This window comes from Chelonoidis abingdonii, chromosome 7 (genome assembly GCF_003597395.2).
Source record: "Chelonoidis abingdonii isolate Lonesome George chromosome 7, CheloAbing_2.0, whole genome shotgun sequence".
Classification (NCBI taxonomy): domain Eukaryota; kingdom Metazoa; phylum Chordata; order Testudines; family Testudinidae; genus Chelonoidis; species Chelonoidis abingdonii.
Window position 1 is genome coordinate 89,433,636 of NC_133775.1, and position 27,700 is coordinate 89,461,335.

At 51.9% G+C, this 27,700-nt stretch overlaps 1 protein-coding gene across 2 annotated transcripts in view; it reads right to left on the reverse strand.

The window, feature by feature from the left end:
• Positions 1-3,448: 3,448 nt before the first annotated feature.
• The window catches only part of AFAP1L1 (actin filament associated protein 1 like 1), a 56,428-nt gene continuing 32,176 nt past the window's right edge, over positions 3,449-27,700 (reverse strand). The window contains exons 3-19 of one of the 2 annotated variants that reach the window (XM_032794418.2): positions 24,834-24,917; positions 24,047-24,144; positions 23,557-23,668; positions 22,179-22,277; positions 21,163-21,374; positions 20,191-20,370; positions 18,573-18,668; positions 18,027-18,111; positions 17,357-17,509; positions 14,272-14,483; positions 13,043-13,188; positions 12,145-12,223; positions 11,781-11,892; positions 10,911-11,075; positions 9,314-9,492; positions 8,100-8,228; positions 3,449-6,873 (exon numbers count right to left, since the gene is read on the reverse strand). In XM_032794418.2, the coding sequence (XP_032650309.1) occupies positions 6,850-6,873; positions 8,100-8,228; positions 9,314-9,492; positions 10,911-11,075; positions 11,781-11,892; positions 12,145-12,223; positions 13,043-13,188; positions 14,272-14,483; positions 17,357-17,509; positions 18,027-18,111; positions 18,573-18,668; positions 20,191-20,370; positions 21,163-21,374; positions 22,179-22,277; positions 23,557-23,668; positions 24,047-24,144; positions 24,834-24,917 (2,165 nt within the window). In that variant the 3' untranslated portion in view covers positions 3,449-6,849. The remainder of the gene's footprint in view (positions 6,874-8,099; positions 8,229-9,313; positions 9,493-10,910; positions 11,076-11,780; positions 11,893-12,144; positions 12,224-13,042; positions 13,189-14,271; positions 14,484-17,356; positions 17,510-18,026; positions 18,112-18,572; positions 18,669-20,190; positions 20,371-21,162; positions 21,375-22,178; positions 22,278-23,556; positions 23,669-24,046; positions 24,145-24,833; positions 24,918-27,700) is intronic. The other variant, XM_075068100.1, reaches the window with a different exon arrangement.

Genomic DNA, 27,700 nt, shown 5'->3' on the forward strand with positions numbered 1-27,700 from the left:
CCTCCAATGTTACACCCTGCCGCCGGTAGCGGTGCCTGGCATCTAGCCGCTAGAGGGCCCTTGGGCTGCCTGCCCCGGCTCTGCTGCAGGGTGCGAGAGGCAGCCTGGCCCCATATGCCGCCCCTGTGACACAGCCGTAGCCAGCCTGGCGCAGTCTGCTGGCTGTGCCCTCCCCCACCCTCTGCTGGCGGGTAGGGTTGTTGCCAACTTTCTAAGTGCACAAAAACTAACCCCTAGCCCTGCCCCAGGCCCCAGCCCTACTCACTACGTTTCCCTTCCCGTGGTGGCTCACGCTCCCACACCCTCACTCACTTTAAGTGGGCTGGAGCAGGGGGTTGGGGTGCACGAGGGGGTGAGGGCTCTAACTGGGGGTGCAGGCTCCAAGGTGGGAGCAGAAATGAGGGGTTAAGGGGGCTCTGGGCTGGGGCAGGGCTCCTGCAGGGGGTGCAGGCTCTGTGGTGAGGCCAGGGATGAGGGATTGGGGTGCAGGAGGGTCTCAGGGCTGGGGGAGGGGATTGGGGTGCAGGCTTACGTCAGTCAGCAGCACAATGGGACTAAGGCAGGCTCCCTGCCTGTCCTGGCTCCATGCTGCACCCCAGAAGCAGCCAGCAGCAGGTCCAGTTCTCATGCAGGGAGGCCAGACGGCTTCCCACACATTGTTCTCACCCTCAGGTACCACCCCCCCAGCTCCTGTTGGCCATGGTTCCCCATCAATAGGAATGGGGAGCTGGTGCTCAGGGCTGGGACAGCACCGCTGAGCCCTGTGGCCTCACCGCATAGGAGCCAGACCTGCTCGCTGCTTGTGTGGTGCCAGGACAGGTAGGGACTAGCCTGCCTTAGCCCTGCAGCACTGCTGACCAGAGTTTTAATGGCACAGGTGGCAGTGCTGGCTAGAGCCACCAGAGCTGCCAGGGTCAAAAACTGAACACCTGGCAACCCTATGGGTGACATGCACTCATCACACTGAAGTAGATGACCCATCGAGATCCCGTCCAGTCCTACGCTTCTGATATTTTGAGTGCTCCATTACTTCACTCCTCTTTGGAGTTGAAAAAATCATCTTGACCGTATCACATTTTAAAATTGTTCAGGATGAGACAAAGGTCTGATAATTAATAGCTGTGGGGAAAGACTCCTGCAATCTGTGCTTATCCTGACTGCCAGTCTCAAAACTAAGACCACTTTACTTCTGAACAAAAGTGTTCACACAGGAGTTTAAGGTTCTGTAATTTATGTGCATCAAGTCTACAGCTGTCACACTACCTGCAGGCCCTTAAAAGGGAAGGGGATAAGGGAAGTTGAGCGGGGGGGGGGGGGGACACCTCTGTTAATTCCTTTAGTTTAAAATGCTTTAATTGGTTTTCCATGACATCCACATGATGGCAGGCTGCAGATGCAAACACCTCTGGTGGCAAAGGAGCAATGTTAGCCACAATCCATATGAGATTTGTCACACTCTGAATAATAATTGAACATCTGATTCAGCATTATAGTCTCTGTTCTCAGTGTTAAGAACTGTGTTTTTATCATGGGGAAACTTATGCATTAGCTATCCCCCTGTAAAAACCTAGTAGAGACAAGGCACTTGGGTTTCTCCAAAAGGCAGCTAATACAAAGGCAGGGGAGAAATCACATATTCCTGGAAATCCAAAATGGTATTGAAGGTTATACAAATGCACAACCATTTTAGGTATATGGATTCTTTGGGAAAGGTAACAGCAAAGTATGAAGCTTATTTGCCCTAAAGGCTCAGAAACAAAAAGGCAAATTAAGAGGACTCCAAATGTATTTATTTTGACTTAATGACTTTTTGGTGTACAACATGATTTTTTAATACTTATGGTTGTCAGTCGTCTCTCTCAGGGTTGTAAATTTATATTTACTAAACATCACAGTAGACGTTTGCCTGTGAAAAGGATTACATTCAAGATAGTATAATGCCCTTAGGGTCAGATTTTTAAAGGTATTTAGACAACTAGTTGGATTTTCAAAAGCATCTAGGTACTTTCACCCTTTAAAAATCTGGCCTGTGGTGAATATTTGGGAACCAAGTTCCACACATAAGTGGTGGTATGAAAAACAAAACAAAACACTAGGGTGCTGGATAGAGATGCAAAATAGCTGTTGACAAAGGCAATCCGCATTGGCAGCTCAAAGGCATCAGAAAAGCTGGAAATCAATCAGCCTTGATGTCATATGATCCCAAAGAATAAACTTGGGTATAAAAAATGAAAAAAAGCGCAAAAATTTAATTAAAATGTTGCAATACCAACCAGAAGTGCTCTACTGGAAACCATGTGAGATGTCATTGCTGAAGCTGCTAGTAACTATTACTATTTTCAGTGATTATTTGCTATATCACTTAACTAGCACAGTGACAGCCATCTGCACAATGTTAATGAAGGTAAATGATGAAGTGCTAGCCGTAATTAAAATAGCATGTTAAAAAGGAAATCATTGTAAATGGAGTGTCACTCCTTTAAACTGAGTACAAGAAAAAGGCAGTCCAATTCAGGCAAACAGCAGAAAAGACAAATTTGTGAACTGCTATGAGGTTTTATACAGACGTAGAGACTGAGCTGGATTATTTTAAACACTAAAAACCTATCTGACAATTACCATTATTGGAAGGGGGTATACGTAAAATATTTCACTGACTCAAGGCTCCTTTGGCAGCTCAATAGATTATTTCAGACAAAGAGCTGCCTTGTCTAGGCATTGGGATGCATGGTGCTTTGAGAACACAGCCTTGGGAAGTGAGTGCTGAACTGTACAATCCTCTCCCCCCCCCAAAAAACCTGATTTTTGCAGCCACTGCAGATGGCTCCCTCCATCTGGGGTAACTTTCGTCTCCTCTGCCCCTTCTTTTGTCAGGTGTGTCCCCTCTGCCACTGTCTAGCAGCATCTCAAGCTAGTTCTTAACCCCAGCTCCTATCTTCTGCCCCTGATTTCCCCCTCCACCCCTTTCCCCTGCCTCCAGCTGTTTGACCTTCTTGTGCATTCAGTCCCTCCTCCCCCCAACTTAGCCCATCCCTCCCCTCCAATTTGCCCCCCCTTTTATCCTATTGAGCAGCAGGGAGCCAATTGCCCTCCCTTGTGATGACAGCAGCTTCAGCAGATGTTACTGAGCAGCCCCACTTCCTATCAGCATGCTGTGCATCAAAGCCACCAATTGTGATGGGCTAGTTTGTAATGTTACACCTGCCTAGCCAGGGATCAGGCTGTGGGGCCTGCCCCTGCCAAAAGGTCCCAGCGTGCACACCGCCAGCTCTGCTCTGGTGACCCCAGGGCAGGACCAGTAAGCCCAGCCTGTGCAGCATCACGCTGTCAGGCTGCTTTTGGATTATGGCACCAGGCTGCCAGTGGGAGGGGACAATTAACCCTCCCCTTACCTAAATCCAGCCCAGACACACCTCTTGCTGAGCTCAATAAATGCGCACAGGCTGGGTTCTGTACAGCAGTCTCTTTATTAGGGGAAAGGACACAGCACCATAAAATGCAGATGGTTCTTACAGAGGAAGCATGGGGCACAACATGCTGAGCCAGCCACCTTCCATCCCCCATATCCAAAAGCAGGTGGCACAAGTGACAGTGCTGCCCAGGCAGCAGGATGCCTACCAGGCATGACCATGCCCAAGCTTCTGTCTCCAGGTTCCTGCTTGTTTCCCTACCTCTCCCAGCTTCGGTTGAGGCAGCAGAGCTGAGAGCCAGAGACCGAGTCCTGTAATCATAGGGCACTGGGCAGGCACCATATAGTGAAAGCCTTAGTTTCTTTATGGGAAGTAGCAGCATAGGTCTTGGCTCATTAGTGAGGGAGTACACCTGTGCCCATGCTGGGCTGAGTTATAGGAAAAAAACTCTACTGCAATACAGCTGGGATGTTTGGTTTTGTTCTTCAGGCTTGTCACCAACAGATGGTTTGCTCTCTGTACAACTACTGTGTTACAGATCAGAGCCTGTGGCATGACACATCTGCCTCTGGGGATTATGAAGCCAGCATGAAGAGAAGAGGGTTATGAGGAGAGAGAAGCATGATTTTGACAGGTTCAACTTTCATGCAGTTCTAGCCCCTGTTCAAAAATTAGAGACTAGAAACCTGGAGGAACCTATGGGGCTGAGCCTGCAGCCCGTCCCAGCTACAAGTCCCCCTTGAGCTAGGGCTGGAGAAGGAATTGTTCTACTCAGAGGTGCACTAGAATGACTTTAGTGCAGCTTGAGTGCAAAGCATACAGTTACCACAGGGATGCCTTTGGCCTAAGGTGTTTGACTGTAGGCTACCCAAAGATAGATGCCCAGTATGCTGCAAGTTATCCCCTAAAACCAACTTGGAGCCCCTGCTTCAATTCCATGCCTTGTTGTCTTAGTGGAGAGCACTAGAGCTTGGGGGAGATGAAGATGGCTGCATATCGTGAAGTGACACCTGCCTTGAGCCAGGAAGCACACAGCACTGAAAGAGTCAGAGGGAGCAGTCTGCAGTGGCAGGGACACGCTGAGACATGCCCTAGCATATGGCAGGAGCAGCTGTGGGTGCTGGGAGGGTGACAGCGTTTCACGGAACAGAAGCATCCAGTTCCCCTTCTTCCTACATCTTTGGAGACAAGACCCAGCCTTCAACCAAACAGTGGAGAAGCAACAATCAAATAGCACCAAATCACAGCATAGACTTTGGCATGGCCAGGGCTGTGAGATCAGAAATGCTCCTTAGCAGCCTCACCCACAGCATCCCACCATGGCTTGGAGACTACCCAGGGGCTAGGTCAAGGTTGCTGTCAGGCGAAGGGGAAGGGGAGTCTCTGCAAAACTGGATTTTTATGAAGGAGCACAGGATTATCCAAGTGCATCATTCTCTTCTGTTCACTGGTGCTGACTGTATCCAAGGGAGTGAAAAATCCCACCCAGGAACCTACCCCTGCAATACTCTGGTTTGACATTAAGACAACTGAGACTAGCAAGAGAGATTGATTCAATATTAACACTGCTGCAGCATAATCTACACTGAACAGTACTTAGCCTGACTGTAAACCAGCTTGAGCTCCTGTGTATGTGGATGCAGGGTACATTCAAATTGGATGAAGAACAAGTGATACATGTGGGGAGGAGGGGAAGCAGTATTTCTTTAGTGTGGACATTAGCTGGGGGTGGGGGATTTAAAACTACTGAACAGCTCGGCAGGCAGGAACACACAGATGGTTTTGAGCCCAGCTCATTTACCTACAGTTGCTATTTTTATTAATGGTTGCTTAGCTAGTTATCATACAAATACTCTAAGGCAGTGAGTTCCACAGGTTCTGTTGTACTAAAAGCTTACTGGCACATTACCCTTTGGTGCAGTCCAGGAACAAAGAGGAGTGCCTTGTGCTTTCCCTCTATCCCCCAGGCTTCCTGGCTCTGCTTACTCTTCTCCAGACTACATTGGCTGAAATCGTTTCCTCTGTTCTTGCCCTCTTCCCTGGTCCTTCTCATCTTCCAGAGGCTGTCACTGAAATGGAGGTGTCCTGCCCTGCATGCAGTGTTGAGGATGTGCCATTATTTCAGGCAATACCCTTATCTTCCCCAACCACAGCTCACCATCTGACAGTGCTTTGAGGCAGCGGCTCCCTACACCATCCTCCAGCCCCAAGATGCTGAGCCAGGCCCAATGGGGGTGCTTTCAGATGTTGGCAGCAGAACTTCTGCAGCATTCATTCTCCAAAGGCCATCAGCCCTTGCCCTGCACTGGGCAGCATTGCCCTGCAGTACAGCCATTTCCGGCAGCAAAGAGACTAGAATTAGATAAAACAGTTGAGCCAGAAGCAACAAACTTGAGACTACCTGGCTCCCCACTGCTCAGAGGTGCTGAGCGCACAACACTCCATATGCGGTCAGGAGAGACTGGGGGGAGCAGTAGCTCTGAGAATTAAGCCCAGGGTGGCTCATGAACCCCAACACTGAAGCATCCAAAATAAGTGGCCACTTTAAAGTATAGCTTCCCAGCCTTCCTCTTCCCCCGTTGTGCTGAATTTACCTGGGGGGTGTGTGTGTGTGTATATATATAAAAAAATACAAAAAGGACAACTGCAGTGTGACAGAAGAGACTGCAACAGGGCAAAGCCCACCCACTAAGTCAGACGCTCTAAGGGTCAGAGATCTAACAAACAATACACAAGAAAAAACCATGGTCACACGACCTCCTCCTAGGGCCTCTGGGCTTGGCTACTGCAGAGAGAGGAGACTAGGCTAACTCCACACAGTCTCTGCTCTGGTTGGGGATAGTGGACTAACTACGCCAATGGCCTGATCCAGTAAAATCTCATCACTTCCATGTAATGCCTCTAATGAAAGCTGACCCCACCCCTCACTGGAGACCAGATCATACTGACCCACATTTGACAGAGGGAGGAAACTGAGCAGCAGGAGGTAAAGCACAATCTAGTCACAGACCACCTGTGGTGCAATCAAGAATAGAAGCCAGGCACTCTGACTCTGAGTTACCTGCACACTCCCCTAGCTCATGCTCCCCCGTGTTTCTGTTAGTTACCAAGAGCAAAATACATCAATGGGGATGGCCAACGTCCCAGTCCTAGTGGAGTGCTCCTCCCCAGAGCTGGCCATTCCAGCTGCATGGGAGCCTTACTCCTGAAAGATTCCTGCCCATTTCCAAATATCCCTCCCCAACACCCAATCTTGTCTGCTTGCCAAACGTCCCCACCATTGGAAGGTGGGTGCTTTCCCCATGCCCCCATCCCCCTGCTGGAGATCCACGCTTGCCAGAATCCTCTTCCACTCTCCCTGGGGAAAAGGGGCTTGCGGCTCTTCAGTGTATCCCAAGGCCCGAGTCTGTTAGCTGCAGGTGAGGCCTGGCTGCCCCAGTTAGGTTTGCTTCATCTCCCACTCCTGCAATGCAAGGAAAAGTGGGGGGGGGAGGGAGAGAAAGTTTCAGGGCATGTTGGCATGAAGAAAGAAAGAAAGAAAGAATCAGGCCCCACAGCTGCAGCTACTGAGCCCCATGCTGTAGATCCAGGGGTCAGCAGCCTTTCAGAAGTGCTGTGCCGAGTCTTCATTTATTCACTCGGGTTTAAGGTTTCGCATGCCAGTAATACACTAATGTTTTTAGAAGGTCTCTCTACAAGTCTAGAATATAGAACAACTAAAAGCTATTGTTGTATGTAAAGTACAGAAGGTTTCTTAATATTTAAGAAGCTTCATTTAAAATTAAATTAAAATGCAGAGCCCCCTGGACTGGTGACCAGGACCTGGGCAGTGTGAGTGCCACTGAAAATCAGCCCCATGCCATAGGTTGCCTATCCCTGCTGTAGACCCTCAGGAGCCAGCAGGGCTATGTCTACCCTGCAGTTGAACGCCCGCAGCCGGCCCATGGCAGCTGACTCAGGATTGTGGGACTGGGGCTGTACAATTGCCACATAGATGTTTGGACCCTGGCTGGAGCCTGGGCTCTGGGACCTCACGAGGGGAGAAGTCCCAGAGCCCAGGCTCCAACCCGAGCCCAGATGTCTATGTGGCAGTTTCATAGCCCTGCAGCCTGAGCCCCATGAGCCCAATTCAGTGGACATGGGCCAGCCACAGGTATTCAATTGCAGCACAGACGTACCCTGGTGAGCCAGGGTTTATCTCTGAGTAGCTTCTTTAGCTTGTGAGATACTGTCTGGAAATTAGATATAGGGAAAGCCTGATGAGGCCTGATCTAGCTCTGCCATTCAGGGACCAAGCCAGGCCAGCTGTCTATGCTACTGCCTGCTACAGGGCTTTGGTCACTCTCAATTCCATGGTCTTCAATGACTGAGCCACCACCATTGCCCTGGAAGTCAGGTCATGAGTTGCCACTGCCATGATCTCCCCCAGCCAACCTGAGGACTCCTAAGTCCCAAGGCTTCCCACCCTCTCAGCAGCCAGAGGGCAGGCACTGGCAAGGGGTTCTGCAGAACCAGGGAGAGCTGCTGATGCATGAGAGTGTGGTGTTGGGGGCAGGCAAGAATGGAAGGGGGAGGGGTGACCAGCTGATTCCCCAGCCCCAGCCTCAGGGTCTAGGGATGCTGCAGTGTCCAAACACCTGCTGGCAAAGCTGAGGAAGATGCTGCCAGGCTGGGAGGTCAGAGCTGTACCTTGGCCTTCTGCAGCACTTTCCCCTTGTTGGCAGGGAGGATGGAGGGGCTCCTCTTCCTCATTTCCGCTGCACAGTTCACCGGGACCAAGTGCTCCGTGGGGTTCCCATTCAGCTTATTTCCAGTCTCCTGGGGGGTAGGGGAGAGGAGAATAATCCTTTAGAGACTCAGAAAGTAGTGACAGCAGGAGACAGCCAGAGAACCCAGATTAAAGCACACTCCACAGCTTCTGAATGTGGCAAGCAGCATTTACCGTCCACTAAAGGACTGCCGGGACCAGCTGAACACTAAGGGGCACTGGCAGAGCTGGTGGGACCCCAGGACTGGAATAGCAGAGGGGTCACTGCACAATTAGGGAAAAATCCTAGGACAGGACTGGCCAAATAGCAAGACAGCTGGGGGCTGCAGGGCAGGGCTGCCTCGGGTAGGATGGAGCGAGCATAGCAGAGGGGAGGCTGCAGGTTTCAAGACTGAGGTGCATTGGCCCTCCACTTGTATCCCTACATCTCTCGCCTGAAGCAGGCAAAAGCCAACAGAAAAAACAAAGAGAGAGTCCCACCCCTCTGCATTAGTAGGAGCACTGCCAGCAGATCAAAGGAAGTGATTATTCCCCTCTATTTGGCACTGGTGAGGCCACATCTGGAGTATTGCATCCAGTTTTAGGCCCCGCACTACAGAAAGGATGTGGACAAATCAGAGAGCCCAGTGGAGGACAACGAAAATGATTAGGGGGCTGGGGCACATGATTTGAGGCAAGGCTGAGGGAACAGGGCTTATTTAGTCTGCGGAAGAGAAGAGTGTGGGGGTGGAGCAGGGGGATTTGACAGCAGCCTTCAGCTACTTGAAGGGGGGTTCCAAAGAGGATGGAGCTCCGCTGTTCTCAGTGGTAGCAGGTGACAGAACAAGGAGTAATGGTCTCACGTTGCAGTGGAGGTCTAGGTTGGATATTAAGAAAAGCTATTTCACTAGGAGGGTGGTGTAGCATTGGAATGGGTTACCTAGGGAGATGGTGGAATCTCCTTCCTTAGAGGTTTTTAAGGTCAGGGTTGACAAAGCCCTGGCTGGGATGATTTGGTTGGGGATTGGTCCTGCTTTGAGCAGGGGGTTGGACTAGATGACCTCCTGAGGTCTCTTCCAACCCTAATCTTCTATGCAGGGGAACAGGAACCTGCTGGAAGACCAGGGCTGTGGAAAGGAAGGCAGTGACTCCATACCCCATTTTCAGCTTTGCTGGTCACGGTGAGCCCCAGAGCTGGCCCTCCTGCTAGCGACTGTTTCAGCCGGTCCTTCACCTCCGTCAGCTTGAGCTCCAGGTCCACGCGCTGCTCCTCCTTCCCTTTGCACTGCTCCTCCAGGGCTACCACCTGCTCCTCCAGCTCCTTCAGCTTCCTCCCTGATTGAAGGAGACAAGGAACAAGACCAATCAGGTCCTGTCAGTTCAGAACAGAGCCATGAAGAGATGGGATGGCATTTGTAGAGTAAAGGGAGGCTCCCAAGCCCAAATTTACCACCCCTCTAGTGAGTGTGGTTTGCAGGTGGCAGCAGTGATGTGCCAGCACCTAGAAGATCTCAGATCAGCCATTCTGGTGGGGGCCTGTTTCTAGTGTCTGATATCCATCAAATATGCCCTGCTGCAACCTCTCTCCTTTGCTAGGATTTATCAGTATGGTAGAACCTCAGAGTTAGGAACACCAGAGTTACAAACTGATCCGTCAATCACACAGTCAGGCAGCAGCAGAGACAGAACCCCCAAGTACAGTACAGTGTTAAATGTAAACTACTAAAAAAAATAAATGGAACGCAGCATTTTTCTTCTGCATAGTACAGTTTTTTACTGCAGGGACACACACCTATTTGGCCACTAGGTGATGCTGTTGGGCACAGTTTGAGGTGGCCGCAGCAGCAGGTGTACCAGATCCCTGCTAACTCAGCACTACAGCTGGGACCCAATGTTCTGCCCAGCAGAGTGGAAAGCACTAGCCAGGTTGGCAGACGGCTGAAGGCACAGCCCCGGCCCTGAGAGGGGGTGCCAGGAACAAGGAATACAAAGAACAAAAAGGAGCACACCAGCTCCAGCAGAGGGCATTAAAGGAAGTATTTTCACACAATCATAGATTATTAGGGTTGGAAGGGACCTCAAGAGATCATCTAGTCCAACCCCCTACTCAAAGCAGGACCAATCCCCAAATGGCCCCCTTGAGGATTGAACTCACAACCCTGGGTTTAGCAGGTGGCATTCTACTGCATCCATGCTGGGGCTGGCCAGCAAGGAGTCAGCAGCACCAGGGCTGGGAGAGAAGATGGTACAGTCATGTGCAACCCCCATGGCGGAGCAAGGGAGGGTGAGGGTAGGAGTTTGCTGAATACTGAGTTGACACCTACACTCCTGGCTAGTAGAGGCAGGAAGTGGGCCTGTCTGCACAGTCGGGGGAGAGAGGAAGGGGCTCTCTAGAGTTCAGGGTGTGACCAAGGAGATAGCAGGACTGTCATGCTCATGAGAAGTCTGGAGAACTGGACCAGCAGGGGGCCTTACTAGTGCATGGCCAGAGCTGGGACCAGAACAGGTCAGCAGCAGCAAGTCAGGCTACGGGGCATTGGCAGAGCTGGATGGAAGAAACTTGCACCATTTTGCTGGGTTTTATTCACCCTGACCTCATCCTCTGCTTTGCTGGGCATTAAAAATCCACCAGCCTCATTGCTGAGATATCCTCTGGTTTGGTGACTGTTGCCATGATCCCATATTGGAGGGCTGGGTTCAGATCAGCCAAGGGGGTATTTCCTCTCCTGCCTGGGCTGCAGTAGGCTCCATACCTGTGCTGCTTTTCATGGCCTCCCGGAGTTCCCGCTTTTCCTTCCGCAGGGTCACCAGCTCATTCCGGATAGAAGCTCTCTCCTTCTCCAGCTTCTCTTTCTCCGTCAGGAACATCCTGGCATCCTCCTCGGCCCGGTTCTTCCCATACTTGTACTGGGTGGCATCTACGGAACAAGGACATAGCTGGTCAGGCAGGGAGTTCGCACACTAGCCCCTGCCTCTACAGAGGAGAGGAAAATGCAGGCTCAGCGAGACGAGTTCAGGACTCGCAGCTTGATGTCTCCGTTTCCGTGATGGGAGTGTCACAGATTAGCCGGGTCAGCTCCCGAGGCTGCACTAGGCCGTGGCAGGGAGAAGGGGCTGCCTGTGGAAACGGCGACATCATACCAGTTTCCCCAGGAAGACGCACTGAAGCTCATGCAAGCACCTGGCTCCTTCTTCCCCATTGCCTGCAGAGGGGTCGCTTTTCGTTAGTGAATTCAGGGCAGGTGAAAGGTGCCAGAGGAGCAGCTGAGTCCCCACTCTGTCCTTAGCAGAGGCAGTTTGTGCTTCCCTCTCATCACAGCAGGCAAACATACCAGAGCCCCGGGCTGGGAAGGAGAAGCTGCAGGTCCCTCAGATCAGCCTTCCAGTTACTCCAGTTCCTAAAGGACACATGGCCACCTGCAACCATCACTAGCCCACATGGGACTAAGACCCCACCAGCTCATCTCAGCAGCTGGGAATGGCTCCTGCCATTAGTGACCTGGGGCTCGATAGGAAGAAGTGACCAGAAATGGTAGCCCCAATCCCTGAGCCAACAGGTCCCCTCCCATGTGGCGGAGATTCGGTCCCATAGCATATCTGCCAGTGGGCGAATCTGAACCTACTTGATGCATGTCTTTTGACTTTGACTTGCGGGTCCACGCGGCGTGACGACTCACTGCAGGACGAGGCATGCCGCTTCACCTGGGCCCCCGACGGCCGCGGTGGCTCCTCTGCCTGCATGGATGGACGCAATGAAAACAGATCCCCGCAGAGACACTGTGTGGCATCAGTACTAGGCAGGAGCGAAATCCACACTCAGGGTGGGCTGATTGCTGAGAAACTGTGGGCCCCAAGTGCCACTGAGGGGAAGGGGATGCCTGTCTTCCCAGCATTCAGTTACTTGGAGGTCACAAGAGGTTGGGTGGGAGAAGGACCATGGCCTCTCTGGCAGCAGGGAGTGTGATAGAAAGCAAGCCACATTCGTACCTGCACCTTCTCGTAGGGGACGTCATCATACACCACCTGGGAAGAGTCAGCCTGGCTCTCATGGGAGGCGCTGGCCCACCTGGGGAGGTAGAGAGCGTCAGCCCCTCCCACACAGCAGCAGCTACACATCATCCTTCTCTAGCTCCTTCCACCCAAAGATCTCAAAGCACCTTGCAAACTTTCATGAGTTAGTGCTGCCTCCCCTCCCCCATGCAGTCCCCAAACCACTGCAAGCTGAGCCCTGCTTCAGGGAAATGAAGCTAGTCAGGCATTGCCCCCCTGGCCATATCCCATGTGGTGGTTGAAGATAGGGAGGCTTTTATTTGTGTGTTGCACACCTCCCCACCCCCAGCTTGCCCTTTGTACTCTTCCCCCCACCCCCGACGCCTTCTCCCAGAGGCAGGTGCCCCACACTTTTGGAAACGTGGTAATAGATATTATCCCATTCCAGAAGCAAACGAGGCACAGACACGGTGACTTGACCAAGTCCACTCAGCATAGCCAGAGCTACCAGGTCCCAGTCCTGAGCTCCAGTCCCTAGACAGCTTTTAGAAGGCACACAGAGCTCAGGGCCCCACAAATCATAACCCCCCCGTTGCTTTTCCCACCGCATGTCCCTACCCCATACACTACTCATGGGACAGATGGTTTATTCTGGCTCTGAGGACACATGCAATGACTTGGGGCTGTGTTGCCACCTGGGTTTGGAGACAAGATGCATCCACGGTGGAAGTACTGCTGGCTGGGATGACCTCACAGGGAGTTTTGCTCTCCCAGGCTTAGATGGGGGGGGGGGGGGGGTGGTCACACCAGGTGAGCCTCATGCCAGAGCTGGAATGAACACACACACACACACACACACACAGCGCTCTGGAACGATGGGAGGAGAGCCCCTTACAGATAGGAGTGTCTCACAGCGGTGACTATGTTGGCTATTGTCTCTACATCCACGTAGTCATAGTGCAAGGCCTCCGGGGTTTTCTGGGAGCCAGTCTCAACCAGCAGGAGGCCAAGCCAGCGGCCCAGATCTTCAGAGCAGTTTGCCTAGGGGGCGAGAAAGCCATCGTCATGAGCACTAGGCCCCTAGATATGCATCTCCCCTTCACATCTCTCCTGGTAGATGACCTGTATCCTGCAGAGCATGGGCCGGAAGTTACACCAATATTTCTCCTCACCCCCCAAAACCTCCTTACTTTGGGTCTTCCCCAACCACCCCAACCCCACCCATGCCACACAAGAAAGCACAGGCCTCTGCTCATATGCAACACATGCTGAGATGCAGTACGTCTTCAACTCTGCGTGGGGTTGGGTAGGGATGGGCTTCCCAGAGGAACTGGGAAGAAGTTACCCTCCCTAGAGAATGAAGTTGCTCTCGCCACATGGCACCGAGCCAGATTCCATCAGCCCAAGTACCCGCCAAGCTCTGCTCCTGTGCAGGGGAGCCATTGGGTTGAAGCTAAGAGTCAAATGAGTTCATTCACCTGCCTGTGATTTGCCTGGTTCAACAAGACCAGCAGCTTCTCTGTGCTGATACTATCAGCATCTGGGCTGCTGCTATACAGTTATTCAGACCCAACTGAAATTACTTCATGTATTTCATTCACTTGTCTGAAGCACCTTAACAGGGTGCCCCATGCATGCCTGCTTTGATCAGTCATGGAATAAAAACTTCACATCGCCTAAGGGATCCTGCCAAGATAAAGATTAGACTTAAAAGACCTCAAATCCCTTGCCTGTGTAACGAGGTGCACCACAGATTATTAATGAAAGTTTCAGAGGGTGCTCAGCATGGTTTATGTGCTTGCCTGCATTTGGCTGGGCTCAGCAGTGAAACAGGACTTTGCTTTTTGGTTCTAGGCAATTTCACGTGCCTGGGCCATGCACCAGCCCACCTGGCTGCATTTGGGGTCTCAAAGTACAGCCGGGGAAGAAATAAGTTAAACTGTTCCTGGAAGTTTCCATTTAGAATCTATTCGGTCTCTCTGTTCAGTTCTGGGTTTGATTAAACCCTTAAGGAAACAGAACAAAGATTTGGACCCAAGCTTCCCATCCACATCTTCCAGAGAGGCAGGAAGAGCCTCTACAGCCACATGCCTCACTCGAAGCCGCCGAGAATGAAACACTTACCTCCAAGGCAGAAACCTCCTGCCCACTGCGAAGGATGCGAAAAGCAAGCGGGTGTTTAGGGCCCAGTCCTGGGACCACCTCACAGCCACGCAGGACGATGGCATTCACGTGCGTCCGCAAGTCGGAGCGGTCCTTGTGGAAATAGAGGGTGTGGCCTTTCAAGCAACACCAACGCTCCTTCCAGCACTGGTTAACCAGGACATTCAGGTAACCTGCAGGGAGAGCCGGTTCCCAAGGGGAAGAGAGTCTCGGTTCATTAAGTCCAGCTGATAAGCACTAACAAGCATGATGCTAAAGGAAAGGTGGAAAGCGAGAGCCAGTCTGGGCTGGGCAGGAGGCTCCAAAAGTTTGTCTCGTCTCGCTCTACTTCAGTCAGCGGGTCTGTCTACACGAATTAAGACATCCACGGCTGGTCTTTGCCAACTGACTCAGATTTGTAGGGCTCGGGCTAAGAGGATGTTTAATTGCAGTGTAGACATTCAGACTCAGGCTGCACTGGGACCCTCTCACCTCCCAGGGTCCTAGAACTGGGGCTCTAGCCCAAGCCTGGACATGTAGACCACAGTTAAACAGGCCTGCAACCCAAGCCTCACGCACCCGAGTCAGCTGGCGCAGGCCAGCTGCGGGTGTTTAACTGCTGTGTAGACATACCCAGAGAGTCTGAAATGCTTCTCTGCTGTATCCTACCAAGATACATCCAGACCTGTCAGGGAATCACTGCCGATCTCCCTACCTCTGGGTAGGCCTTGTTCCCCCACATTGTTCTGGCAGTGGAAGCACTCAACAGAGGCAGGACCCTCTCTCTGGAGATCAGCAGATCTGCCCCTTAGAACTTCAGAACTCCAAATCAAAGGCCCAACTGCAGCTTGGTCTTTAGTAAGTTCATACTCTACAAAATCTCTGCTGAAAATCAACGAGATGTTTGCTCAAGTAAGGACATTAGAATTTGTCCACAGAAATTGTAGATGCAGAAGTCTTACGAAGTTACCATGCTCATCCCCTCTGTTTTGGGGCCAAGATTCAGGAGGTAAATGGTCCAGCAGTTAGGGTAGTAGCCTGGGACTAAAGAGACCTGGAGTCCATTTCCAGCTCCACCACAGACTGCCTGTGTGACCGATCACTCGGTCTCTGTGCCTCAGTTCCCCATGGGATAAAGAGCACTTCCCCATCTCCCAGGGGTATAGCAAGGATAGCTACATTCAAGATTGTGATGCACTTGGGTGTTATGGGAATGGGGGCCAGTATGAGTCTCTCAGACAGACATATGGAGCTTCATTGATTTTCTTGTCTCAGAGGGCATTTTGAGCAGCTTACTAAACTCATAGAATCATAGGGCTGGAAGGGACCTTGGAAAGTCATGACGTGCAGTCCCCTGCACAGAGGCATGACCACATAAACCTTGATCATCCCTGACAGGTGTGTGGCCCACCTGTTCTTGAAAGCCTCCAATGACAGAGATTCCACAACCTCTCCTGGAAGTCTATTCTAGAGCTTAACTACCTTTATAGTTAGAAAGTTTTTCTTAATATCTAACCAAAATAGCCCTTGCTGCAGAGAAGGCAATTATTTCTTGTTCTACCTTCAGTGGATATGGTGAGTGACTGATTACCACCCGGTTTATAAACAGCCATTAACAATATTTGGAGACTGTTATTAGGTCCCTCCTTAATCCTCTTTTCTCAAGACTAAACATGCTAAGTATTTTTAATCTTTCTTCATAGGTCAGGTTTTCTAAATCTTTTCTCATCTGTTATTCTCCTCTGGATTTCCTCCACTGTTAATAAACCCCAGAATAATTATAGCCTTTTTTGCAACTGCATTACATTGTCAACTCAATTTGTGGTCCACTACAACCCCCAGATCTGCAGTGCTACCATCTAGCCAGTTATTTCCCCTTTTGTAGCTATGCGTTTGATTTTTCCTTCCTAAATGAAGTAGGTTGCACTTGTCTTTATTCAATTTCATCTCGTTGATTTCAGACCAATTCTTCAATTTGTCAAGGTTGTTTTCAATTCTAATCCTGGCCTCCAAAGTGCTTGCAACTCCACCCAGCTTGGTGTTATCGACACATTTTATAAGCATATTCCCCACTCCATTATCCACATCATTAGTGAAAATATTGATTAGTACTAAACCCAGGACTGAGCCCTGTGGAACCCCACTAGATACACCCTCCCAATTTGATAGCAGGCCACTGATAACTACTCTAAGTGACTATGGTCTTTCAACCAGTTGTGCTCCCACATTATAGAAATTTCAGTTAGACCACATTTCCCTAGTTTGATTATTAGAATGTCATGCGGACTGTGTCAAAAGCCTAACTCAATTAAGACATATCACATCTACTGCTTCTCCCCATACACTAAGCCAGTAACCCTGACAAAGGAGGAAATTAAGCTGGTTTGGCATGATTTGTCCTTCACAAATCCATGCTGGCTGTTCTTTTGAACTCTCCTCTCCTCCAGGGGTTTACAAACTTGTTCCAATTGTTTATGTAACTTGCAGGCTTTAGCTCTATCGCTCTCGCTTAGAAGAGAAAACCAAATCACCCTGTTCACATGGCACTTAACACAGAGAGCACCTGACAGCTGTGTGGTCCCCAGCGGCTCCCCAGATGTGTACCCGGAGTGCTTTGCCCTGGGTGCAACAGGCTGGTCCTGAAATCACAGGCTGGGGACACTCAGCTAGGAAAGGAGGGAGAGAGAGAGAGAGAGACACACACACACACCCCCCCACACACACACGCATGTGCGCGCATGCACACGTGTGTAAGTGTAAAAGGGATGGAGGAGGTCAATCCCAGGCTACATGCTTGTAGCAGGAAATCCTTTTCCATGTTATGGCAGAGCCCCTGATGCTGTCGCAGGGCTAGTGAGCAATGGGTGGAATTCCGAGGAAACGGTGAAATTCCCTGTGTCTTGGATGGTGTTCCCATCCCACTACTGGGTGGTCTGTCCGATGGGCAAGAGAAAGGCCTTGTGGCACAAATTACACCTGGCACAAAGTCCCCTAGGAACAACATCCACCTAGACCCAGAAAAACCCCTTCTGCTTGCTCCCATCGCCCCAGAGCCCTAGGTACGAACCACAGCAGGGGATGTCCTCCTCGGTGGAGGACGTCTGCGTGTCCTCAGAGGATGGCTTCTTTTTGGAGAAGCTGATGATCCTGGTGATTTTCCTCCCGGCTGCCCGGCTCACTGAGCCCTTCAGTTCAGCCAAACCACTCTTCTTGCCTTTCCCTGGGAACAGGGAGGAGAACTCAGCTCAGGAGTAAATGGCAAACCGCCCCTCCCCTCCCCCCCAAGGCTGACCAAAGCAAAGAGGTCACTATAGTACCATCTCTCAGGCTGGGATTTGCAATGAGAGCAGGAAGCGGTTTCAGGTGTCAGACAGTGGCAGAGAGAGGAGGGCAGAGGGTGAAGAGATACACCAATGGGGCAAGAGCAGGACATCCTCACCCCCAGCAATTGTTGCACTTCTGAGAACTGGTGCATGGAGCCAGGGGCAGATTCAGGCAGAGGCTCCAAATATTCCTCTGTGGCACGGCCTCAGCAACTCCACCACATGCAGCAGGACCACACTGCAGTGAGAGGAAGCTGTACCAGCAGGCGTGGGTGCCCCCTTCCCACCTCCCGGCAGCTTACTGAGACAGCTGCAGAGAGGTGATGAGGATGCTTCCTGCAGTGGGGTGGACCCTCCCCTTAGCAGTGCCAGCTTATGGGCGCACAATGGTCAGAGCGGGGCTGGGGCTCTCACCATGCTCCCTTCGGCTCACGGGGGTGCAGTTCTCTCCTGCTGCCACGCTGTCCGAGTCAGACGTCTGTTTGTCTTGTGATAAACTCTGTAGGGAGGAGAGCAGGCATCCATTTCAGTGCAGTTCCTCTCTCCATCCCTTCCTCCCCCCATATGGGTCCCCATTGCTTTTAACCACAACAACAACGCTGCATTGAATGACCATCCCTGACCGGAGTTCTGTGGTCAGGTCCAGCCTAGCTCCTGATAGCCCCACCCTAGGCAGGGGGACAGGAAAGGGCATATGCCCCACTCCCCTAGAGGAACCCCCATCTCCATTACGGGGCTGGCTGGGGAGGTGGTCTTGGCTCTTTGTTGCCCATTGGAGGGGGTCCCCTTCTGCTATCAAAGGGGGTGCCACAGAAGGGCCATGCCAACCATGGGAGCAAGGCTGATCTTGTAGAAGCCAGGAACCCAGCCTTCAGCTGCCTGATTCTTGAGTTTAGTCATAGTTCCATTCTGCTATGTATCACTAACCCCCAGCCACTCGCACTGGCAGGGGAGAGACACCTTGTCAAGGTCCATCTTGCAATGTAGCACAGGGGATGTAGGGGCTTCAGTCACACCTGTTCCTCCTCCAGTGGCACTGCTCCCTTCCTTTATCACCTGTGGGGACAGACCACTCAGCACCAGCCTCTCAGGCCCCATTGGGAGCGACTGAGCCCCCAGTTATCCCAGTAACAAAGGAGCTCTGACCACACTGCTTGACCCGACCACAGCAAACAGCATTTTGCCATAGCTATTTATGAACTCTCTCTTCCTGGAACAACTGATCCAGTTCCCCGCTGCCTTCCAGAGGGGACAAAGCAGCATGTTGCATCCTGAAAGCTGCCTTTGGAGCAGGGTCTTCTTAAAACTCCCTCCACAAAGTCCTGTTTGAGATAGTAAATGGTTTGACCATTATAAAGGTTCAGGGACATTTAACAAGGACTCGGACTACAGCCACAAAGGCCCCTTAGGTTCCAGCTAGCTGATTTGGGAAGCTTTGACAATCTCCTACAGGGGTTTTGCCCAAGGTACCTATCCAACCCCATCACCATAGATAGCATCTGAGCACCACAATCTTTTATGTACTGATTGCCAGGAAGGCTGCAGCAGAGCAGGGAATTTGAGTCTGTGTCTTTTGACTAGGGCCTTGACCATCCTTCCCGTGAGGTTGTGGTGAGCCTAGGCTCTCTGGGGAGATGCCGGTCAGGATGGACACAGCATGAGGACAACCCACCCTGCACTACTTCAGCCTTCCCGTGTCCCATCCCTGCCAGCCAGCAAAAGAAGAGGGGTGATGAAAAGCTGCTACAATCATAATGTGGGTGACCAGAACTTCTTGCTAATGTCGACACAGGTTCAGCCTAGGAGAAGTTCTCCCATCCCTCCTCCTCCCCCATGTGGCCCTTAACCAAGGCACATGCAGTAGCCAGGCTGAGTAGGACAGATCTGACAGCACCAGGAGCCCTGGAGTGCAGTGTAATGGGGCAGGGGGGCAGAAATGAGACAGGGTTGATGTCCCAATCTCTCAGCAGTGAAATCCCCCACATCAGCAGATTGAGGTGGGCGGGGGCTCATGCTCCCCAAGTGTGAGGTGGTGCTATTTAAATGCACTCCTGCTTCAGGCCTTTACACAGTGCCAGCTCAGAGGCAGATCCGATAACTTCACCAAACATTTTCTAAGCTACACAGCCTTGCACTGGCAGAACAAAGGCAGGAAAAAGGAGGGGGAGGGTAAACAAACAGCTCCCCTCTCCCTTTGCCCATGGGACTCCAGCCTATCACACGGGGAGCGGAAAGGGGCTGGGGCTCCCTGGGCCTGGTAGCTCGCCCCACAGCTGGTGTCCCAGTCTGGCAGGGATGATAAAAAGATGGGTGGAAAAATCTCCTTCCCTTCAGAGATAAGGCAGCACTGGAAGCTAGGCCTTTCCCATGAAGGCAGATAACCTGCCTACCCACTTATGTCAGACAGGGATCACAGGAGCTGGGCCGTGTACTGAGACAGCACCAGAACAAGGAGGAGGTTCCACCAGAAGGACAAAGGCTGGTCAAATGGGGAAAGGCTGGATTTTGTAGGGGGAGGAAGCCTGTGTGGCCAGTGGTGTGGGCTAGGGAGAAAGGCATAAGCTGCAGTAAGAGGTACCTTCAGCCATTCCTCAGCCTGCTCTTTGCTCTGCACTGCCAGCACCAGAGCCTCGGCCCCTGGCAGAGAGAAGCGCAGCTCATGCTTCTTGCGGCGCCCATCCTTGGGCACATAGTTGACGCTGCAGGCGCTCAGGGGCACTTCCAGGTGCGGCTGCCGGTCCTTGGAGCTTTTGTAGCACTAAAGAAGAGACAATTGTTTCCCACAGAGTCAAGGCCTGCCTGCATCTCCTGCCAGGCTGCAGAGAACGACTGTGCGAGCACAAAGGGGAGTATCCCTGCTGAAGCTCTATCTGCCCTTACATGGGGCTTCATCTAGCAACCTCATAGCAATTCACAGTGGTGGCACAGTATCATTAGTCTCATTTTACAGAGGAGGAAGCCACAGGGAAGTCAAAGTCACAGAAGGGGCCAGGACTAGCACCCAGAAGTCCCTGCTTGCACCACTAGACAACACTGCCTTCCCAGAAACAGGAACAGAGTCCTGTATCCTGCCCTCTGGGCCACACTATCTCCAAGGTAACTGACCTGCATGATGACTTTACCTATGATGCTTGCATTAATTTTTCTAGTGATAAATATACAGGGTGAACCCTGATGGCTTCTGGGTAGACACCTGGACTGTGGGCCTCGTGGTGTAAGTGCTTCCAAGGTGCTGTTTTTCTGCACAGCAGGTATGGATTAGATATGCAACATTGAAATGAAAGGCAGTCTCAGCCCTGCTCACAGCCCCATGGAAGACAAGGCCTTTCATTTACTCAAACAATTCACTGAACATTCATGGTTAGTCCATTTGTAAGCAGGGATTAGCAAAGCCGCTGCATGTTCTTTGGTGCTCTTGGCTCACTTGCACTCTGTACACAGGAGGCTCCCTGTTTCTCCAGCTTAGGATCTCAGACTCTAGATCTCCCCAAAGCTTCCTGTATCCTGGGTCCCCCTGCACTCCCCGGCACTCAGGAAGCTAAAGTCTCACCAGGAGTTTGTTGTCCTTGATGACTGTCAGCTGCTTGGCCCACTGCCCAAAGCGCTTCTTACGCAACAGGAAGGCACAAATCCTGCAGTCCTTCACCAGGTTCATAGAAGCTTCCTCTGATGGCCATTGGTGTGTCAGCCGCTGGCCCTTCCCATCCTCCTCCTCTTCATCGTATGATTCATAGGAGCTGCTCATTGCATCAGAGTCATTGTCTGGAAGGAAGCAGAGACCCTCCCAGTCACCCCAAGATGCTCCTGACAACGGAGCTCCAGTGCCCTGCACATGGAGTGAGACTTCAGCCTGGAGGATCATCTTCTCCTAGCAGTGTCTTGAGTGTGTGGGGGACAGGGGGAAGGGAAATCAAACTCTGGAACAGCAGCAGTTCACCACTAAATTTCCGTTTTCCTCCAGCTCCTTTCCAATTTGCACTGGCATTTCTCTTTATGGAATACGCAAAGCATGAAGGGCTTTAAGTGACCGCTTACATATGACAAACCTTCTCTTTAGACGGAGAGACGCTCGTGGAGAAGGCACTGGCTAGGACATGCAAGACGCCTGACTGTTTGCTGACCAGCCTGTGTAAGATCAGTGTACGTGTCTGAATTGCTCAGGGACTACTGACCTCCAAGGGATACACCAGGATGCAGCTCTTTGCCCAGGCAGCTGAAGCTTTTCTCGGCCTGCTGTCTTTGTTTTCATTGCATGGTTACTTTAACTAAAGTCAAGGGCGCCCAGAGCAGCAGTATAACCTCTTATACCTGGTTATAAACTGCCAGAAACTAACAGACCCTGACTCTCTTTGCTCTCAACACCAGGAGCAATTCTTGCCTTGAAGGCCACAGAACTACCATTGATGGTTACCACAGGGCTGTGGTCCATGCAGACTCCTAGGTACCCTTTGGCTCTGTGTAGGATTCCCTATCTCACCCCCGTCCATCAGGCTGATGGCTCATCCCCGTTGGCTCTTTCACCTTGATTAGGCACCTGTCTTGAAAAGCCTTTGCCCTGGTACCTACAGGAGTTTTTCGGCTCCCCATTCATCCTGGTAACAGGGTAGTTGCTGTCTGCATCCTCATAGTAGCCATCCTCGATTGAGTTGGGGGGGCTGGAGCTATCTGCAGAGAGAGCAAAGGGTGTGAGATTTGTGATGAAGGAGACCCATGCACAGGGGCTGGGATATTAGCAGGGCATGTGCCTGGCACAGACACCAGTGACAGGGCCCCATCAGAAGGCTGCGCTGAAGCAAGTCATGCCACAGCTTGGAGCTCCCACAGCTGCCAGCACCAGCTCCAGCTCAGCAGCAAGCTTAAGTGTAACAGATTAGACACAGGTGCAGTTATAGATGGATGGAAGCACAAAGTGGTAGGAGAAGAGGAGGGATTTTGTCCACAGGCTAATCTGAAAAAGCCTCAGCAGCAGAAAACCTCCTTTCCCTCCTCTGTCAGCTCTCCAGGAGCCACCGGACAGGCCCGCCCACAGGAGGAAGGAGATCGGCTGCCAAGTGACATGGTTTGGGAAAAGCACCCTGCTCCTTTCCTGACATTCCTCCAAGGTCACAGCCATTCCCAGGGAGGCTCAGCACACACTCCCCCTTCACATACAGGGCCTGGGAGCACCCCCCCCGACCCCAGGCTACCCTTCACACAGGCATCAAGATCAGCAGCTGGGAGAGAAGGGAGCATTTGAGGAGTTGAATCCTGTGCCTGAGAGAACACAAAGCAAAAACCTCCCACTTTGGGGAAATCTTTTCCTTCCCTTGGGTGGGGGGGTCTTGGAGCCCCTGTCCAAGGGTGCTCAGGGAAGCTGCCCCACATCAGACCCTGGATAGGAGCTCCTTGGGAGCCCAGTAATGTCACTCCCAAAGGGGCTGGCAGGTATTGCTACCGGGTGAAAGATCCCCTTCACTCTCACTGCGCACAGCAGGAGCCAAGACTGGGGCTTTGTTCATTCCAAAGGCCTCAGAGAGACCAGGACTTGACACAGATAAAATCCAGCTCCCACTGAACCTGCTGCTTCTTAGTCACCCCCTCTCCCTGCCCTAAGCCATTAGGCCAGCTGTGGGAGAGATTGTCTTGCATCAGGATCTCAACATTCCTGGTCGCTGAGCCCTGACTGAGGCATTTCCAGCAGGGTGGGTGCAAACAGCCCGCAGTACTACCACTCTGTGGGGATAGGAAGGCAGCAGGGACCGGAGTACCACTGCCCCCACCCCAGGTCACTGCTTTCCCCAAGACAAGCCAGTGAGGGTCAGCCTCCTGTGGGACGCTGGCAAGGGCTCCTGGTTTTGATTGACTCCCATGCCAGCCTCTGTACAGACATGCCAGGGGCCAGCCTGCCGGGTATTCTCTAGTCCCCTCCCCACAGGTGCTTCCTGTTTACTAGAGTCAGACTCACTGCGGGAGGTGATGTACTCAGGGGCCTTGCCTGGGCCCAGAGGCAGGGCCTCCTCGTAGTAATCTTCAGGTGGGGGGGTTGTGGGAAGTGGTGGAGGAGGGTCCCTGGGAGCCTACAAAGGAGAGAGAGAGAGAGAGAGAGAGAGCGCAGTGTGAATTCAGTGAAGGAGCAGGATGAGGCTGAATTACAGGGTGTCCAACGGGCCCCATTAACAAGAGCTGTTCCCATAACGGCAAGAGAAGGGTAACAAGTCTCCTCCTCAGCCTCTCCCCATCCAAAAGATTATTAAACCCAGAGTCCAGACCCTCCCCTTTTGCTGTCTGCTTCCACTCCCTCAGAGCAGACAGGGACTGTGGCTTGAGAAGCCCCAGCCCAGCCATCGTCCTGTTTCAATCCAAATGCCTCCAATTCTTGTCCTTTCACTACCACATGACTGTGACAGGGCCCCAAGGACCTGTGGGCATGGAGATTTTGAGGTGGCTGGACTCACGTTTTTAGATGGATGGCTCCTTGTGAGCTCCAAGCCAATGCCCTCGCTGGTGTCCCCATCATCCTCCTGCATATCCTGGAGATCTCGCAGGTCACAGTCTGGAGCGGGGTTAGAGAAGAGATGCTAAGCCAAGCAATGATGCCAGGAACAGGGCTCCTGAGACGGACCTTCAGGGAAGGCCTCTCTCTCAGTGCCACACACACCGACCACCCCCAGCCTACACCAGAATTACCCTGTTGTCACAAGAACGTCATTTATAGTCCAAAATGAACAAGAAGTCCTTGTGGCACCTTAGAGACTAAAATTTATTTGGGCATAAGCTTTCGTGGGCTTCACACCACATCATCTTCCCAAGCGGAAGAAGCTATGGGGTTTCTAAAGGCACGCTAGTATTTGGGTGCCCCAAAGTGAGCTAGATTGTGTGTGTGTGTGTGTGTGTGTGTCAGCAACGGGGTCACCCCCCCGCTCCAGGCAGTGGATCTAGTTTTATTGGTGCTGGGAATGCTCCCACTACACCAAGGTTAGTGGGAACCTGCTCTTCCATCCCTGCCCTGGGAGCAGTCACCTGGGTAGCCAACAAAGAGGGAATAGAGCCCTTGAGTAACAGGTCATCAAAAAGGATAGGGCTTCACTCCCAGTGCCGAGGGAGTTGGCCCTCTGCCAGGGTTGTGGGAGTTGAGCTTGTACGCTGGAGCGATAGCTAGAGAGTCACAGCAGTTCAGCTGCATGGCCAGCAAGGTGTGGAGGGATCTCCAGACCAGTGATGAGCTGGCTGAGCTGTACATACCGAACTCTTCAAAGAGGGACTCCACAAAGCTGGTGCTGTTCTGCAGGGCTGCTGTGTTCACGTACATGTAGTCCAGAGTCTTCCCTGGAAAGGAGAAAGGACATTACCACTGCTGGGGAGGAGCAAAGTTACCTTCTGACTGCATGGACAGGGCAGGATGGCATGGCCAGTACAGGGAACTATTAGAATCATAGAAGATTAGGGTTGGAGAACACCTCAGGTGGTCATCTAGTCCTACCCCCGCTCAAAGTGGGGCCAACACCAACTAAATCATCCCAGCCAGGACTTTGTCAAGCCTGACCTTAAAAACCTCTAAGGATGGAGATTCCACCACCTCCCTAGGTAACCCATTCCAGTGCTTTACCACCCTCCTATTGAAAAAGTTTTTCCTAATATCCAACGTAGACCTTCCACACTACAATTCGAGACCATTGCTCCTTGTTCTGTCATCTGCCATCACTGAGAACAGCCAAGCTCCATCCTCTGTGGAACCCCCTCCTTCAGGTAGTTGAAGGCTGCTAACAAACCCCACCTTGCTCTTCTCTTCTGCAGACTAAATAAGCCCAGTTCCCTTAGCCTCTCCTCAAAAGTCATGCGCCCCAGCCCTCTGATGATTTTTGTTGCCCTCCACTGGACTCTCTCCAATTTGTCCACATCCTTTCTGTAGTGCAGGGCCCCAAACTGGACACAATACTCCAGATGCGGCCTCACCAGTGCTGAATAGAGGGAAATAATCACTTCCCTCAATCTGCTGGCAATGCTCCTACTAATGCAGCCCAATATGCTATTAGCCTTCTTGGCAACAAGGGCACACTGCCAACTAATATCCAGCTTCTCATCCACCGTAATCCCCAGATCCTTTTTTGCAGAACTGCTGCTTAACCAGTCAGTCCCCAGCCTGTAGTAGTGCATGGGATTCTTCCATCCTAAGTGCAAGATTCTGCACTTTTTGTTGAGCATCAGATTTCTTTTGGCCCAATCCTCCAATTTGTCTAGGTCACTCTGGACCCAATCCCTACCCTCCAGCGTATCTACCTCTCCCCCTAGTTTCTTGCAGCAAACTTGCTAAGGGTGCAATCCATCCCATCATCCACATTAATGAAGTTGTTGAAGAAAACTCATCCCCAGCTGACCCATGGCGCACTCCGCTTGATACCTGATGCCAACTAGACATCGAGCTGTTGATCACTACCCACTGAGCCCAACAATCTAGCCAGCTTTCTATCCACCTTATAGTCCATTCATCCAATCCATACTTCTTTAACTTGCTGTCAAGAATACTGTGGAATACTGTATCAAAAGCTTTGCTAAAGTCAGGATACACAACTCTTTGTCGGACCCCACTCATCAAATGGGCACACACCCAGCTCCCCAGGAGCAGTAACCCAAGAGACCACTGCAGCCCTAGGGGTAGCCAACCCAGCTAATCAGGCCACGCATGCTCATATGCAGCGCCCCTCCTGAGGACACCTGGTTCCCAAGGGCAGCAGCCTGATGGAGGGGAGAACAGCAGGGAGGTGGCTGGCGGAGAAGTGGGAGTGCACAGATGACACAGAGCAAGGATAAGGAAGCCGAGGGGAAAATCTACACCTCTCCATCCCATGGAGGGTCATTTCCAAGGGTCCCATGGAGATATTTTCACTCTGCGGGGTGCCATGGGGAGGAGGCGGCCCTCCAGGTGTGAAGCCTGTTATGGAAATCTCCTCTCAGCAGAAACTGCCAGCAGGAAGGCCAGTGGGAATGAGTCTTTCCACAGGAAATGCAGAGCAATTCCAGCCCAGTCACAACAATTCCCTTCCCTGGGCTGGGCCTGTTTGCACAGGAGCTGCCGGTGTCAGTGCGCAGCAGTGTGCCAGACAGCCTGATGTACACGTGCTGTGTAACTCTGACGTCCGACAGCTGGAGAAAGGGGAAAAGAGGTCTCATGGGGGTCCTGCTGCGGCAGGGATCTGCCAGGGTTTGCCAAGGAGCAGCGCCAAAGGACGATACGAGCAAGCGCTTCAGCGGAGGATACAGAGACACATCGCACTGAAACCAGAGAACTTTCCATCCCAGAGTCCCTGCAGCTCGCATCACACGGCAGGTGGAACAGTAATAAATACAGAGAGTTTGTCGGTATCCAGAAGGCTTGAATAAATCAAAAGGGTAGAGCAGTGGGATCTTGCCAGCTATTGTTTAATGCTGGTATCTCTGCTACTCAAGGTCAACTGGAGGACTTTTTCTTTGCACAAAAAAACCACCAGAGGGAGTCATGCGCCTCATCAATAAAGGGGTCTGATATGCAGTAAATGACTCTCTAGGGAGAGGGAGATCCAAGGGCTGGGTGTTCCACCTTCCTGGCTGAATGCGCTGCCTCATGAGCTAGAGAGCAGCCAGTGCTAGTTCGTTCATGCCTCACTTCAGTTTCCTGTATCCCCATTTTATATTCACTGCACTGGATGAGGGAAAAAGGCACTTTCTATGGCTGCCCATGACGGTTGTTACTCCAAATTCCCTGGCTGCTGCAGAAGAGTCCAGTCCTGAACTACAATCTCCCTCTGCTCACAGCCAGGAGACCACAATGTCTGTTTGCCACGGACAGTCCTTGGCTGAGACAAGCTCTTTTCCTCAGCTCCACAGACAGAGCTGTGAATCCCCCAGGAGACAGACAGCTCCCAGGCTCTTACTCCTGCAGCCTATGGGCAGGCTTTACCCCAGAGCACCAGGGGTAAAGAACCAGGCTTTTTCACCCAGGGCATCCTCCCAAACTTAAATGCTGTAAAAGCAAGCGTGCTGCACAGACCAGGCCTGAGCAGACTGGAAGCATGACACCGCTCCCTGCCCCCAAGTGGAGGCAGAGCCTCCTTCGTAAAGCCAGTTAAGCCTCA